Below are 16,684 nucleotides of genomic sequence, written 5' to 3' on the forward strand. Positions count from 1 at the left end.
TCGCACCCTTTTCACCAGAGTTTAGATTGGTTTCTTAGTGTGTTGGAGAGAGAGGGTGATTTTGCCGTCTGATTTGCAAGTTGGTCTGATTGGAATGTTCAGACTGTTATTGATCAAAGTTGTTTACCTCTCAATCATCCAGACACAAAATCTATACTCATATTCCCACAGTAGTCCACTTCTTAGCAAACAAATGAGTCCCATAGTGTCATTTTTAATCTCTTATTCCGCTCTCACACGTTTTATGTCTCTCTTTTCATCACGCTGTTGGTAAGAAGAGTTTAAACAACAGTTTGACTTGAGTCTTTTCATATAATCCCCATCCTCCCTTGATAATCAGCCCACATAGCGCTCTAAAAACTTCCTTAAGCGTTACAGAGGAAGCTCTGCTCTGGCCTTCCCCAGGCGCGCCGGACTGCAAAAAGAGATTCACATCTTATATTTCATTTCTGCATCTTTTCTTCACTCCAGCAACACTTACACACACACTCCCACTTCTGAGTTTGAAATGTCAGAGCTGGTGCTCTTTTCGGCGTGATCTTCCAGCTACCGGCATTAGAACGGCTCATTCATCATCCCGCCAGCACATATGGATGTGCTAATGGTGTGCTAACATACATCATATGACTGACGGATGATACTCCCTGCGCAAGCGGAAGGAAGATCAAAAAACAGGCTCATCTGATTGGCAAGGACGTATTATGGTCCTGGAAGACTGGAGGGCTCCAGCTGTTTGGAGAAATGCCCAAACACATACCTTGGAATGGTTTGGATATACAAAGCAAGCTTTATTTCAGAACAAGTTTTAGCTTCTTATTGATCATAATTGCAGTTTTACATTTTGCAAATCTGACTTGACAAGTGGTTTATGAAAATATACAAAACAAGTGAGAAATTTTTTTAAGTTGATTTTGGTCTGAAGTGTGATATCTTCTCATCACAGTGACTGATTCTGGCAAAGGCGGTGCACAACCATCTGGGGTGGCACTTTTTTCTCCATACAGCTCTCAGCTTCTCTATCACTCATTCGCAGCAGTTTTACAGAAGGATGGTGCTTTCCATTCGTTCTACCCCTCTTTTTGAAAATGAATTGTGTCCGGTGTGAATTGTGTGTGGGTGAACAGTACAGATAAAGCATGTCTGTGTATTACAAAATAAAATGCATTGCTATTTAGTTTTATTAAAAGTATAAAATGTACTCATAAATGTGTTAATATACTAAGAACTAAAAGTCTCCTTCATTTATTTGTAGTTTAATAATGTTCTTTTGTCTTCGTGTTTCAATTTAATTATAGATTATTTTTATTTTTGTGTTATTATTTTTTAGGGTTTGTTGTTCAAGATTGGGATTTTTTCTTTCTATTATTCTCTCTCGTTTGTATTTCTCCCGCACAGACAAATATGCTGCATTTACACTGTCAAACAATTCATATTTTTCCTCTACTTTGTGGCATTTTGAATGTGTGTGAAACAAAAGCACATATGGGATCTTTATTCATTTATTTATTTTTCTGAGTGACTTATTTTAAAATTGTATTTTATTTGACAACTGTACATAACAACTTAAAGTTATTGGCTGGCATTAGAGCAATAATACCAAAGAAATTAATATTATTTATGTGTTTTATATTCCTTGCATCTGCTGTAGAATGACCTATTACAAAGCCAAACACTCCAAAACTTTGGAGTGTTGACCAATTATTTATGTGTGTGTTTCACACGGTGATGCAAGTTTAAGTTGCTGTTTTCTTGCTCTATGTTCTCAAAACAATGGTTTTTATGAGAATACATTGTTTTAAGCCATGTTTTGGATGATGCGTATGTAACAGGGTAAAGAAATTAATTATGAATTGTGCTGAAATGTTTGCTCATGGTATGATATAATTGTATTATGTTAATTATTAAGGGGTATTAGGTGAGGAGGGGATATGGGGACACCTACAGGCAATTACTGGTGCAAAATCAGTGAAGTCAGCCATTTTCTCTGGAGTTTCATCCAAACTGTCAAGGTGAATGACAGTTTTGTGATCGGATGAGCAGCATTTTGTATGTTTGCTGTTTTCTCATGTATTCTCAGTAAACATTCTGCATAGATGAGCACAGTCTATCATTTTCGTGTGGTCCTTTGGAGAAGAGTCCAGTAGAAGAACTGGAGGGGGTTGCACATGTAATTTTGAGTGGGAATGGTTTGATATTTTTACTTCTGAATGACCATCAGTCGAGAAAGATCAGCAGAATGGTGTAATTACAGAGTATCGGATGTCCGAACCAACTCATATCAGAACCTCCAAGTCCGAAATTGTTAAAAACAGACCGAAAATGAATCAATTTCTTTACATAACAGCTAATTCTCCCCAAGGATTGCAGCAAGTAGTGAAAGCTGATGTTCCCTGATCTGTTTCTGTTTTATCTTCATTTCTTTTTTTTCCCTCATGTTTCTGTTTCCATCTTTTTGTCTGCAGGGAATCGCAGCCTCTGCGCGGTCTAAAGGAGAACACAAACAGAAAGTTTTTCTCACTGTGTCCTTTGGAGGGATCAAGATCTTCGATGAGAAGTCAGGGGTGAGTCGGGGGAGTGCTTAATAGTCGGGGGTGGGCGGGGGGATTTGTGTCCTGTCACTACCCATGATCCTTTGAAGCAAGTGTCTGAGCCACAAATACAAATCCTCAGATGCCTAACCTGGTTTCTGATCGTTTTATCTACAAAAAGGACATTTTGGGTTTTTCATTACTTTAGAGCTATGTTGTGTCTAGTTGACATCTTTCACTTTTCCTTTCATCAATGATCAGCTGCAAGTGTTATAAAGCAGTTGGCATTAGTAAAAACTTCAGTGGGAGAGCTAATTGCAACAACAAACACAGGTGATTCTTAAGAAATGGTTCTTTTTAATGAGTCAGTCAAAAGGATTCATTATACAGGATGATCTTGAATTAGCTTGTGAATTAGTGATTTGAATCAGACTAAAGGCCTTTTCACACTAAGAACTATAACTATGAGATATCACCTAAAATGATAACTAACAATATTAGTGTCCACACCAAACAGATGCTAACGTTCAGTTTATTAAAAACTAATGCTGACTTTATGTTGTACTGTCGCTTTAAATGTTTGCGCTCATTAAAACAGGTCAATTCTGATTGGATGTCAATGTTTGTATGGTTTATAAGATGGAAAAATAGTTTTGAAAGAAATTCCGACAATATTGTGCGTCTGTATTGTTGACGCTCAATATTGTATTGTTATTGTGGTGTGGAATTTCCCAATTGTCGTCATAGAATCATTGAAAATGTATAGTTATAGTTATTGTTACAAGTCAGTGAATTGAAATCGAAGTTCACAACTAGTCAATTGGTTATGCTGAAACCAAAACTGTCAGTGAGATATTTTAGTTTATGAAATTTTATTTAGTCTGTTTACTGACTGATTGTTCATATCACAATGTGTAATTAAAAATACATATCCACAATGATAAGTGGTATTCTAGCTAAGCATTCAAATATATTACAAAACATATTATTGGTTATCGTTTAGGGTAAGAAGTAGAGATGCACCAATTGCAATTTTTATGTCCGATTCCGATTTCCGATTTCCGATTTCCGATTTTTTGTTAGTGTGACCTGCCGATACCGTTTTTTTTGCTCATTCCGATTTTTTTTTTTATATATATATATAATTGACAGCATATACAAACAAAAATCTACTTTTCTTCAACACAAAGTTTCATTAAAAAAAAAAAACACAATTAAATAGTCAGTAATAAAATAAGAACAAATAAAATAAAATTACAAACAAAAGCACAAATAAATGCAATAGAATAAAGAGAACTATGAAACTAAGTTTTTCAGGTTAAGTAAGTTTTTTTTCAGGTAAGAAATACTACAGAAATTAAAGTAATCAAATGTACATTTTTATCAAAGGTAATTTCTGTAGTCTTCATTGTAAAAATTAAATACAAATTACTACTTACCATTAAAAAAACTCACCATAATAAAATGTATTCAGTCAAGAGCAGAGAGTGATTTTCTTTGTCTTTTGTTCTTTGATTAACTTGACAGACAGCAGCAGGAATTTTGGACTGTGGCCCTTTAAGAGTTTATCCACAGACCCAATATACTGTTACACAACATACCTTCTCTTTCTCAACTATTTAACGTTCCGAAACTGACTGTGTTTAACTGGATACTTGCCAAGACAGGCATGTTGACATAATTTTTATGTATTTGAACATTTTAGCACAATTAGCTTCACTTATATAGATCAGTGGTGGTGCGCGCACTTTTGGTGTAAGTGCGAAAACTGCAGGAATGACTAAAATAATGCACACTACAAGCACCATTTAACCGGCGCAAGAGAGAAGTGGTCGTGAGAGAAGAGAGCAGAATGCGCGGACTGACGTGACGTTATGCCTGTGTGAGAGAAGTGGTCATCGGAGAGAAGAGAAAATCAGCGATGCCGATCCCTGGCCGATCGCGAGAATGCGCGGCTGACGTGACGTTATTGCCTGTGCCGCTGGTAATAAAACGAATCGGCTCGAAATTGTTGAGAAGCGAGAATGCGCGGCTGACGTGATGGGCCGATCATGAGGAAAATCACATAATTTGTCTGTGACTGGATGAAATGTGCACAGGCCTTGAAAAAAAAACTTCCCATTGAGCAAGTAAGGTAAAAATAAATGTATATTATAAGACAATGAAAGTTTTTTGTTGTGTTTTACAATTCTGTTTGTGGCTATCTAGTTTATAGGCTCTTCAAGAGGCCCTCATCTTCTAGGCCTCAAAAGTTTGGGTCGATGGCAAAAGATGGTTTGTGTGTGTTAGCGTGCGGTTGCTGTAAAAAGGCTTGAGTATGCTCTGTGTCGGGTTGGGGTGAGACCATCCTTTGGGAGAGGTAAGCCTGTGTTAATGATGCATTTTAAAGAGAGGAGCGCTCTCCGGGGAAATCAGAGAAGCCTAATTGAACAGACTTCTTAGAATAGAACGACCGTAGCTTTACAAGACCCATATGCAGGGCCTTGCACCATTCTGATGGAGAGTAAATGGCAAAAACACCTAGTGAATCACACCTGAGCAAGTTATAAATGGAGGGAATTATGCTTATTTATGAAGTATCAGACCAGATCACGTACGCCTAAGTGCTGTTCAACAGAAGGAGAGTTTGAAAGAGGAGTTCACTTTTTGACAGTTATTGATTTGCCTCTTTCTTTCATGTTGTGAGCTCTTTTGGTTTGAAACCAGCTTGGACCTTATTTTTTAAAAAAGATTAAGCAAATCCCAGAGTGTTTTTTTTATTTTTATTTACAGCATTTCACAGAAATGTAAATAGCATAATTTATTCTTTTTTATTCAGTTGTAATTATTTCTTTTTGATGATATTGTCATGTTTTTTGTTCTTTTTTTTTACATTCACTTAATGGGACATCGGATGTCCATTTTCCACAAGTTGGTATGATTCTTTAGGGTCTTCATGAAATGTCTGCATCATACTTTGGTTAAAGTTCTTCAATGGTCATTTTAAACCACACCCTCGCACCTTGTCAAAAACAGCTCTGTTCACAGTGAGCCGTTTCAGTGCATGTCTCTTTAAATCCCCCGCCCCTATCTTCTGTGTGAGACTTGCTTCTTCAGGAGCAGTGGGTACTGATCCATCCTTGAGTTTGAACATTTTACCAAAACCTGCCTTGAATTGTCCCTCGCTTAGAAAGCAGTCTGGAGTAAAATGATTTGCACAGAAATAAATTTAAGTGTATTCAGTGGCACATTATTATTAAAAACAAAATGAATCCACTGCATCCTCATTGGTTCTGACGTCAAAAGAAAATGAAGAATCTTATGTTAACTTTTACATCCAACTACAAAACACCTGCCTTGTCATTGTTGTCGCTAGAGCTGCTCAAGTGTGGAGAAAACAAGAAAATCAAATCAAAATGGCTTGATAATTGAAACTGTTTAGGTTGTTTAGGGGTTTTAAAAAAGTAGTAAATGGATTTTTTTATCATACTGCTAACACACATTTATATGCAAACACCATGTAAAAGTGAATTTTGCATCCAAAGTACCCGTTAACGTACTTATTAAGTGAACTCAACCTAAAATTGTTTTATACCACAAACTGAAGAGTACTTTAAACATCGGTCATATCAGTTGTTATAAACTGATATGTAGTTTTATTCTATATAAGACATTTGGCACTTCAAAGAAAACTTTTGTGTAATGCTGCATCCACACCACTAGGTGTCAGTATAAAGTTAAACATTACTATTGTACCAATTAGTAAAACAACCAAAAATAAACACTTTTCACAAAAAAAAAAGAGTTGCATATAAAGGAAATTATAAGAACTTTTAAACTTGAAACCTTGAAAAAGCGGTTTTATTCTACATAGTGTGGGTTGCCCCTTCATGGTGGCTGTCATAATGAAATCACATGACCAGTTGTGGTTTTGCATAATGCTACATGCACGTCAGTAGAAATTATAAGAGATCACATGACCAGCTGTGGCTTTGAAATTCTCTTTGGAATAAGTTAATACACACCGGTCAACTGTGGTAACAATGCATGAACTGTTGGGACAACAGAGAGGCCCAATGTTGTCATGTCATGTTTAGGAAGACAACTAAGACCCAGAAAAAGACAACTTATCTAGATTAATAAAGTGCCAAATTGAGAATTGGTTTTAAGATCTGTATCAGCTTTTTCAGAGCTGGGGCCAGTTGCATAAACTTAGCCACCATGTTAAGACTGTGTCTTAAGAACTAGTTTGACCAACTAGCATGCGCCAAGGTGTAATCAGTCTTGCTTTTCCAATACAAATAAGACCAATCTATCTTTCATAACTGAATTTTTAAAGTTTTAAAGTTTTAAAGACCAGTCTTAAAGAAGAAATAAAAAATAGATGACTAACTTTTTAAGACTAGTCTAAACAGTTTATGCAACCAGCCCCAGATGTAACATTTCAGCTGATTATATAGAAGCAAATACACGTTGCCAGTGTGGCTGCTGAATCTCTGTTCAGAGTTCAGGGTGTTCAGGGTGTTTTACAGATGAGTGCCGGTGATAAATGAGAGGTTACTATGTTAGCACAGTGTGCTCTGTTGTCATGGCGCCAGGAGGTGACCTACATGACAAGGTTTTAATCTGTCATTGATGCGTCTGATCTATTAGCACCATGACCTTTTACTGTCTTTTGTGAGTGTGTATCTGTCTGAGTGTGTATGTTTAATTATCAGACAACAATGGCGTCACTACAACATTTATCATGCTGTGCTGCTGTTGGTTTAGCTCTGAATATACTACAGCAGTGACATATTATCACATATCAGATGTCTGTACTAGGGGTGTGCCATATCATACCGTCCACGAGAATACCAGTATAAATTTTAACATGATAAAAAAGTATCATATCGCGATATCAATGATATAGCGAAGCTATGACGTATGGCACATTTACGTTCCCTAGCATGCGCAACAACAACACCACAAACTGTGTTCGACTGATCGGTGTATGACATCAAAGTATCGCGAGAGTAGTTCTAGATCATGTTTGAGTGCACACTTTTTCCCCTTAGTTACACTGCACGAGTCTGCGGTGCGTTACGGCTCCGCCACCGGAGGTTATAGTATTATTGTGTTTGTAGTAGCCGTGTCACGTTTCAGAAGCGTCCCAGAAGCACACTGCACTAAAGATAGGCGCCTCGCCTATTTTTGACAGACGTAAATAAGTGGTAAGTCACGCTCGCTGTATTTCATCGTCATATACCGATCGGTCTGCCTCTAGTCGAGTTTTGGTAGCAAATGTGCTCTTAGATATTTAATTAATTTTTGTTCATTTTCAGGATTTTACTAATGGGGTTAATGGAATAGTTCACTAAAAACACAAATAACGTCATCATTTACTCATCCTTTTGTTGTTTTCTTCAGAACAAAAAACAATATTTTGAATGATGTTGGTAACCAAACAACTTTGAATTCCACTGTACACTCTTAAATAAAGGTGCTTCACGATGCCATAGAAAAACCTTTTGTTCTAAATGCTTCCATAAAGAACATTTAACATCTGAAGAACCTTTCTGTTTCACAAAACATTCTTTGTGGTGAAAGAAGGCTATTCAGATTATAAAAAGATAATAAAGAGATAGTTCTTTAAAGAACCTTTGACTGAATGGTTTTTTGTGGAACCAAAAATGTTTTTTCTATGGCATCACTATGTAGAAACTTTTAAGCACCTTAAGCGTTTCTCAATCTTTTATAGTCCAAAGAAGAGAAATTCATACCGTTTCGGAGAGACATAAGGGTAAATGGTGACAGAACTTTACATTTTGAGTGAACTGTCACTTTAAATCTGAGGGTCACACTATCATTCTTACTTCTTACTCTGGTGAGTGTTTAATTTATACCCTGAGACTGAACCAATGCAGTGAGCCGGATTGATGCTCGGTCCTCTTTATTACTGTTTGCAGTGGTTCTCACAGGGTTTAGAGATGTTATAGAGTAATAGAGGGTAGTGTGTGTGAGAGAGAGAGAGAGAGAGAGAGAGAGAGAACTGCACTCTGGGTTGTTGATCACATTGATGGTTTATAAGGTAAGATTACTGGACCATGTCATAAAGCGGCTGTGCTGGAAGTCATTAGACTTTAGATGTTCTGTCTACTGCTTCAGACAAAGCTATACTTCATATCCTTACCTCTTTCTTTAGCTCATTTCATTCCACATTCCTGTCTTTTTTTTTTTTTTTTCTGGCCAAAGCTAATTTTCAGCAATTGTGCAAATAAAAGTTTGGATGCCATCAGACCAATTTAAAAAGTCAGCCTAACCTCCAAATAAAACAACAACAACAACAAAATAATGAACCATTGTAGTGTAAGGTGACCAAGTACAACATGTTCCTGGATCAACATTCCAATCAACCAATCAGAATAGAGATATAACTTTTCAGGAAATATCTGTTTTAGACTTACAATCAGGGTTAGGTGCTTCTACACTCTTGTTAATCAGCTATCATTTCACACTGATTTTAGGAATAAATTATTGGTAGGTTTAGGTTTAGGGGTAGGAATTAGGTTAATTCTATATTTTTGTCCATTAATGTGATCCAGGATAATCAAAAGATGTTGATCCAGGAACATGTCTTACTTGGCAAAAACAAGCGACCGTAGTGTGATGGGGTGTAAAGGACTTCAAAAAGATAATTATTAATATTTTTTATTTTTTTTTTTAGTTTTGTTTTTTTGTCCTTCCTTTATCTCTCTATTTTCATCTCATTTACAGAAGGCATATAATGTGGTACAAATGACCTCCTGTGGAAATGCATGTGTTTTTTATAAAAGTTTTCACTTTTATAAAATGAGAGATTTCTAAACATGATTTCTTTGTTATGTGCAGGGCTCCATAGTTTTGAAATAACAGTTTGAGTATATATATTTTAAAACATGATTTTTTAATTATATATAATATGATAGAATATACTTGAGAGCTAATATATAGGTCAAGGTCAAGGTCAACTTTATCATCCCAGAAGGGCAATTTGTTTCACAGCCAGCAGTAAACAATATGCAAACAACAAACAAGCACCAAAACAAAGACAAAAACAATGACTTCTATTAATAATATACTTAAAATTATTTGTCATTTAAAAACCAGTGGCAGCTGGTATAAAAAAAAATGTAATCTATTGATCCTACATAAAGGCAAATAATATCTGCGAGTAGAAGGAAGCAACTTAAAAACATTCTGCAAGGCATGGTTGGGATCATTCATAATTAACTCAGTCATCTTCAAAGTCCTAGCCTTATACAAGTCGTTCAAATCATTTAAAGTGGTGCCAACAATCTTACCACACACTTTTCTGTTTCTGTTTTTAATATGTAGTGACCCATACCAACACACAAATGAGAAAGTAATGACAGATTTAATACAACAAGAGTAAAACATCTTCATGAAAGTACTGTCCACTTTAAAACTGCAAAGCTTCTGCAGGTAGAACATACTCTGGTGGGCTTTCTTACACACAGCATCCACATGAGCCTCAAAGGTCAACTTTTGTTATATTACAGTACAAAGGTATTTAAATTCATGTACAACCTCAACAACATGATAATTAATGACCACAGGAGAGATAACTGTAGGATTCTTCCTAAAATCTATAATCGTTTCTTTGGTTTTAGGTACATTATTGTCCAGAAAGGACAATTTACACCAGTCAATAAAATCTTTCAGTGGAGGACCATGATCAAGATCCTCACTATTTAAAAGAGAAACAATCACTGAATCATCCGCAAGCTTGTTGATATGATGCATCTCTAGTTGTGTTTGACACTCATATAAAGCACTCAGTATAAAGCACAAATAAAAGAGGTGAAAGAATGCATCATTGTGGTGACCCAGTCGAAGAAAAAAGTATATCAGATAAAACCTTGTTTATTTTCACACATTGAGACCTATCAGTTAAAAAAAAAAAATTCTATCAGCCAACATATCAGCCCAGAATCAATATTATAAACCCTATTTAACCTTTCTGCTAAAATATGAAGCTGGATACAGTTAAAGGCGATAAAAACTAATCGCACAAAAGTCTTTGCACCCTCAAGATGTGCTAAAACCATGTTTAATAGAGTACTTATCGCATCATCAACACCCATACCAGACCTATAGGCAAACTGAAATGGATCTAAATTTTCCTGTACCATGGTCAAAAGCTTATCCTTTACAACCTTCTCAAATGTTTTCATAATCAAAGAGGTAAGTGCTACTGGCCTGTACTCATATAAACATTGTGGTACATTATTCTTAGGCAAAGGTACAATATTAGATTCCTTCCAGAGACGAGGAACCTTATGAAGGTGCAGTAACATAGTTAAAATGAAACAAAAATTATCTGCTAATTGTTCTGCACAGTTTTTAATTTTGATATTTTTAATGTTGATCAACTTTGTTGCATTCAGTCAAATGCATCAAAGTTGAATGAACGGCGCTTTACAAATGGAAAATGACCCAAAACATACAGCATCAGCAACCCAGGAGTTTTTGAAGATAAAAAAGTTGATTATTCTGAAATGACCAAGTCAATCTCCAGATCTCAACCCGATTGAGCATCCATTTCACTCGCTGAAGACAAAACTAAAGGCAGAAAGACCCACAAACAAACAACAACTGAAGTCAGCTGCAGTAAAGACCCGGCAAAGCATCACAAAGGAATAATCCCAGTCTCTGGTGATGTCCATGAGTTCCAGACTTAAGGCAGTAATTGCCTGACAAAGGATTCTAAACAAAATATCAAAAGTAAACATTTATTAGTCCAATGACACCTGAGCCCCTGAAAATGGTGGGAATGTGTATAAAAATGGTTGTAATTCCTAGGTTTTTATGTTATATTTTTGTTCAACCCCTTGAAGCAAAGCTTAAAGTCTCCACTTCAATTTCATCTTGATTGTTTCATACTAATTCTATTCTATTCTATTTCACAAATTATGAAAATTGTGTCAGTGTCCAAATATATATGGGCCTGACTGTATATATTTGATTGCATGCTTATACCTTGTAACTGAATACTGTGAATGTACAACAGAAAAGTATACTTTGAAGACAAAAGGATGAGCAAACCAGAGAAAGAAAGATAGAGATAGAAGAAGAGAGTCAGAAAGCACTGGACAGCCTTTTTAGGATTCAGCAGCTTTCCTCACTGTCCTCTTTGTGTGGTTGTTCCAGCTTCATCTGCCTTTCTTCCCCTCCCTCCTTCACTCTTTTCCTCCTTGGCATTGGCTCTCCCCTCCAGGCTCTCCTCTGATGAAGAGGAGCTGCTTCCTGATTTCATTATGGTGACTCAGTGGACGGCCGTGTGCAGTACTGTGACTCGGCTAATCGTATTCTTGTCCTGCTGTCTGAAGGCCTGCCAAGACCAGCCACTCGTATTATTAACTCTCCCACAAAGATGGAGACCAGAGTGGAAGCAGAAAACGAGGAGGCCTCCGGCCCACTGCCACCTCCAAACTCGTCCTCAGTTAGGACTGCAGGCCTGTTTACACCAAGAAAGCCTATAATACCTATAGAAAGCTATTCATTAGCATTCCCATTCATATCAGTGACAGTTGCTCGGCTCGGTTTCAAAACCAAGTGAGCCGTCTTGCTATCTACTGCCTACATGAGCCGCCACCTTCAGAGGAAGTGTCCTGGCTGAACTGGAAATTCCTTAGTGAATGATTTGGTATGCCCTACTTAGCAAACAACTCAACACTTGATTTGATTGGCTGCATCCTAATATGCGTACTTCCCTACTTCCCCCTTGTTAACCATTGCTAACTATTTTTAGCCATTTAGCACTTTTCAGTGTTAAATGAATTGCAAGTAGTCTATATTTTCAACATCTTTCCAGCTTCATCTGCCATCTTTGAAAGATTTATGGCTTTTTTCTTCCACTGAGCATGTCGTAATGCTTTGTGAGATTGTTTTCTTCACAAATTAAGCACGTAATGCTGACTGAGACTTTGAGTGAGTAAATGTATTCTAGAAATAACATGCCTGCTGTATGTTCTCTCTTACCCTCAAAACTAATTTTGCGAATATACTCATATACTGTATGATTTGTGAATCCACAGAAAACTGATTTTCCAGAATGACTCCAGCCTCTCTTGTATCTAATGTGCCTAAGATATCCAATTTGGTTTCCAGATTCAGTCTTCATATACAGTTTCATAAGTCACAAATAGTATGCAGGGAGAGTCATCTTTGATTCTGTGCCACTGATTTGCATGGAAATGAGATCTGACCCATCCAGTAAAGTGGTCTAATGCATGCAAAAAGCAGCTGTTGATGTAAATGACTATATCTGTTCCACTTACTCTAATATCATTAGACAGAATAAGTGAGCTAGTGTGTGTGTGCGTGTGTGTGTGTGTGTGTGTGTGTGTGTGTGTGTGTGGAGAGAGAGAGAACATGGAGTGAGGGCTAGTAAAATGAGTTAAGTGTTCTTTATCAAAAAATAATAATAAAAAAGTAGGGCCACGTGAATTGAATGCATTAATCTGGTGTGGTTAATGAAATAAAATAAAATAAAATAAAATAAAATAAAATAAAATAAATAAAAAATAAAAACAATATCCTGTGTCATACAATATATATAGAATATATAATATATACAATTAATTTAGAAGTCATACTATTTGTAATTTGTTTGAATGGATTAACAGATTAAAAGATATACATTTGTTATATTTTGATAATATATTTCACTAAGAAGAGTCCCAGATCTCCTTCTGCTAAAGTATAGTAAGTTGGCACTAATAGCATGAGATAAAATTCTTTATTCGCATGGCATTTCAATTCTGTTTTGCACTGTCAAGAGTTATTAGTCTCTGCACCTAGTGTCTCTCTCTCTCTTTTCCTGCCCATATGCTACGTTTTCCCAGAGGCGTCTATGGGCGGCTCATTTCTGAAGTTCCTTTCCAATCCTGCTCTCAGAGGAGTCATTTTGGCTGCCCACCCGCTAGCTTGTCCACCCTTGATCGAGTGTGTGTGGGTGTGTTTGTGCGTATGTATATGTGTGTGTGTCTGCTGGCACCAGTGGCATTTTTGATTAAACTCAGTTCTCTCCTTACTAATTACCCCTCTCTCAGGCCCAGTTGCTATATAGTTGTGTAGTTTCTCTTGCTCTTTCTGTCTAATCAAAGACCTGGAACACTCATCATTGCTATGGCAGCTGCTAATTAGTGGATACCTGGCGCCGTGGCAACAGCAGGTTGGGGGGGCGAGTTAGGGCTGGTTGATGGGAATAATGACACTGTGTCTCCTTGTCTAGCTCCCACACTGAGATGATTAAATACGGACACACACTCCACCGCCAAGCGTGTGTTTTAATATAATGTTCGGACTCCTACACAGTGACATGAAACGTGTAGAATAACTTTAATCATGCTATTTCATGTTGTGTTTGAGGCATGTGTATTTATTTGTGATAGGGAGGTCAAAAAGTACTGGTACTGCTGGAACGAGTCAATACTAAAATAACAGCAATATCATTTTATCTATATTACTGGTAATATGGAGTACTAACTCAATTGGCCTGTTAGCATAATTAGTACTTGTGCCTTTCAGTGTTACTATTAGCGAGTATTAAATTTTTTGTATCTTTTGTGAGTGTGTGTGTATCTGCGTGAGTGTGGAACTACCTGAAGGTTTTTAGGCATGCTGTGACTAGAAAGTCCCACAGCGCTGTTTGTCTGGCACATTAGCACTGCAAATAACCCAAACTGTTTGCCTAGATGAAAATCAAGCCAAAAAAATAATGATTCCTTGATGGTGGTAGATTATAAATGATTGCTTGTTACAGTATATACATGTATTAATATAAATAAATAAATTACATTTTATTTTATTGTAACATGTGTGGGGATAGTAAATAAATTAATAATTAAGTGTTTTTTTTTTTTTTTGTTGGGTTTTTTTTTGTTTGTTTTTATTACAATTTGTTTGAACAAAAAACAGTATATTTTATTGTAACATGTGTGGGGATAGTAAATAAATTAAGATTTTTAATAATTATTAAAATTATGGCAAAACTGAATTTTCAGCATTATTACATTACATTTTTCGGCATTACTGTTTTTTTTCCTCTCTCTGCATTGGTGAGCATCTGAGTCTTCTATCTAAAACATCAAATAACAATATTAAAAATAATACTGAAAGACCACAAACATATACACACATGTATAAAATAATATTAATAAATAAAATAAAACTATAAAACATTTTTACTTAAATGTTGAATTTTTAGCAGCTGTTTTTCTTTCCTTCTTTCTTTCTTTCTGATCATAGACTGTAGTCATTCACACAACCCACCGAGTATTTTATTTTGAAATGCATCTCTACTTCCTCAAATCTGTAGAAAATCTGAATGTGAGTCTGAGGAAGTAAACGAATAGGAATCACAAAGACCAAATGAGAGATTATGGAACAGAAAAGCTAAAAAGAGAGAACATGATAGCATGGTTGAGAGGAGGACAGGATGCATGAGATGAGAGTATTGAAAGGAGAAAGACAGAGAGAGATGTGTGGAGGAAGGGTGATAAATCATGCTAAACTCATTAATGAGATAACGGTGGCTGAGGAATATGAAGGTTAAAGGGTTGAGAGTTATTTCCTGCCACGGCCACTGCAGTCATTCACACATGCATATATTCAGACATGTACAGCACAACGGAAGTGACTAAAGGATGTTTTGTTGATCAGAGTTGTCGAGGATCAGTCCAGTCTGCATTTATGATTTACTTTGTGTGTGTCTGATGTTGAGTTCAGCTGCTCCTCTGCTCTTTAGACATCAATCCACCTCATGGTGACACACTAGAAATGGAGCTCTCTGTGATTTACAACAAAACACACACACACACACACACACACACACACACACACACACACACACACACACACATTAACTTACAAATTCTCTCACGGTTCAGGTTCATATGGTCGAGTATTGACTTTAGATACTGTAAAGGATGTGCTTGTGGCTGGCTTGACAGAACAGATCTGTAGACTTCAAAAGCGGCGGGGCTTTTTACTGCAGCAAAGCTCTGAGCTGATCTCTCTTTAAATTTACACTCGATTCAGCTTCCATTCAGTGTTGGTTGGGCAGTTTTGTCCTCTGCTTTGCTGAGCTTTAATCTTTCTCAATTTCTTACATTTAGCTTGTTTAAGGTTGTTTCTTCAAATATGGGAATTTTAGCCATGTTGATTGTAAACTGTTCAGACTCTCATTAGTTTTTTTTTTTTTTTTTTTTTTTTTTTCATTGCATTGATATAAAAATAGAGTAAAAACCGTAATGTTGTGAAATATTATTACTGATAAAAAAAATATAATTGAATATATTTTAAACTGTAATTTATTCCTGTGATGCAAAGCTTAATTTTCTTGTCTTCAGTGTCACATGATCCTTCAGAAATCATTCTAATATGCTGATTTGGCTATTAATATATATATGATCCGTCTGAAGGCTGGAGATTTTGGATCAAACAGTCAATGTTTGAAAGCAAGCAACTTCACAGTAAAGAGGTACATTATGAAAACTTAATATTACATCACAGGAAAGCAGTTTAGATAGCAAAGGCTGCTTATAGATACTCCTGAAAAGACAAATCTAAGCAGAACTTTATTGACTTATAAGGCCATGAGGGTGAAGGGGTGATCATATATTTCTTTATGGCATATTCTATCATTTCTGTCTCTGAAAAATTACCTTCACAAGTCACTCTTTGAATGAGACCTTGAAAGGTTGGTTATTCAATCTGTTATACTTCTTCTCTGACTTATATCTGTTTTCACCTCTAAACAAGTAAAGGAGACAGAAAAATTTGTTTTTCCTCCTCCTTCCCTCCCCTTGCTTATGATAAATGAATGATGAGCCATTTTTCTCCGGTTTGACTTTTTGGACAGGCTTCAAGGCTACAGATGTGAGTTTGTGTTTAGAGAATGAAATATTGAACAATTAGTGCGTCGCTACATGCCCAATCCAACCGCTGTCACTTTGTATGTGTGCTCAGCTTCTTCTCACCTCTCTCTCTCTCTCTCTTTCGCTGTTATTTTTTTTTTTTTCTCTATCTTTTTTTTCTTATTGTGTTTACCACTCACACATAATGACACATAGAACAGGATCAGCTTGGTGTTTCTCAGAATATGTACCACTCACACATATTAATATCAC

The 16,684-nt window shown here is 36.3% G+C and overlaps 1 protein-coding gene across 12 annotated transcripts in view; it reads left to right on the top strand.

Annotated features, from left to right (window-relative positions):
- Positions 1-16,684, top strand: part of LOC109113418 (disabled homolog 1-like) — a 108,587-nt gene that overhangs the window by 45,912 nt on the left and 45,991 nt on the right. For all 12 annotated transcript variants that reach the window (XM_042747049.1, XM_042747048.1, XM_042747052.1 and 9 more), the window contains exon 3: positions 2,463-2,561. In XM_042747049.1, coding sequence (XP_042602983.1) covers positions 2,463-2,561 — 99 coding nt within the window. The remainder of the gene's footprint in view (positions 1-2,462; positions 2,562-16,684) is intronic.

The sequence above is a fragment of the Cyprinus carpio genome, chromosome B20, assembly GCF_018340385.1.
Source record: "Cyprinus carpio isolate SPL01 chromosome B20, ASM1834038v1, whole genome shotgun sequence".
NCBI lineage: Eukaryota > Metazoa > Chordata > Actinopteri > Cypriniformes > Cyprinidae > Cyprinus > Cyprinus carpio.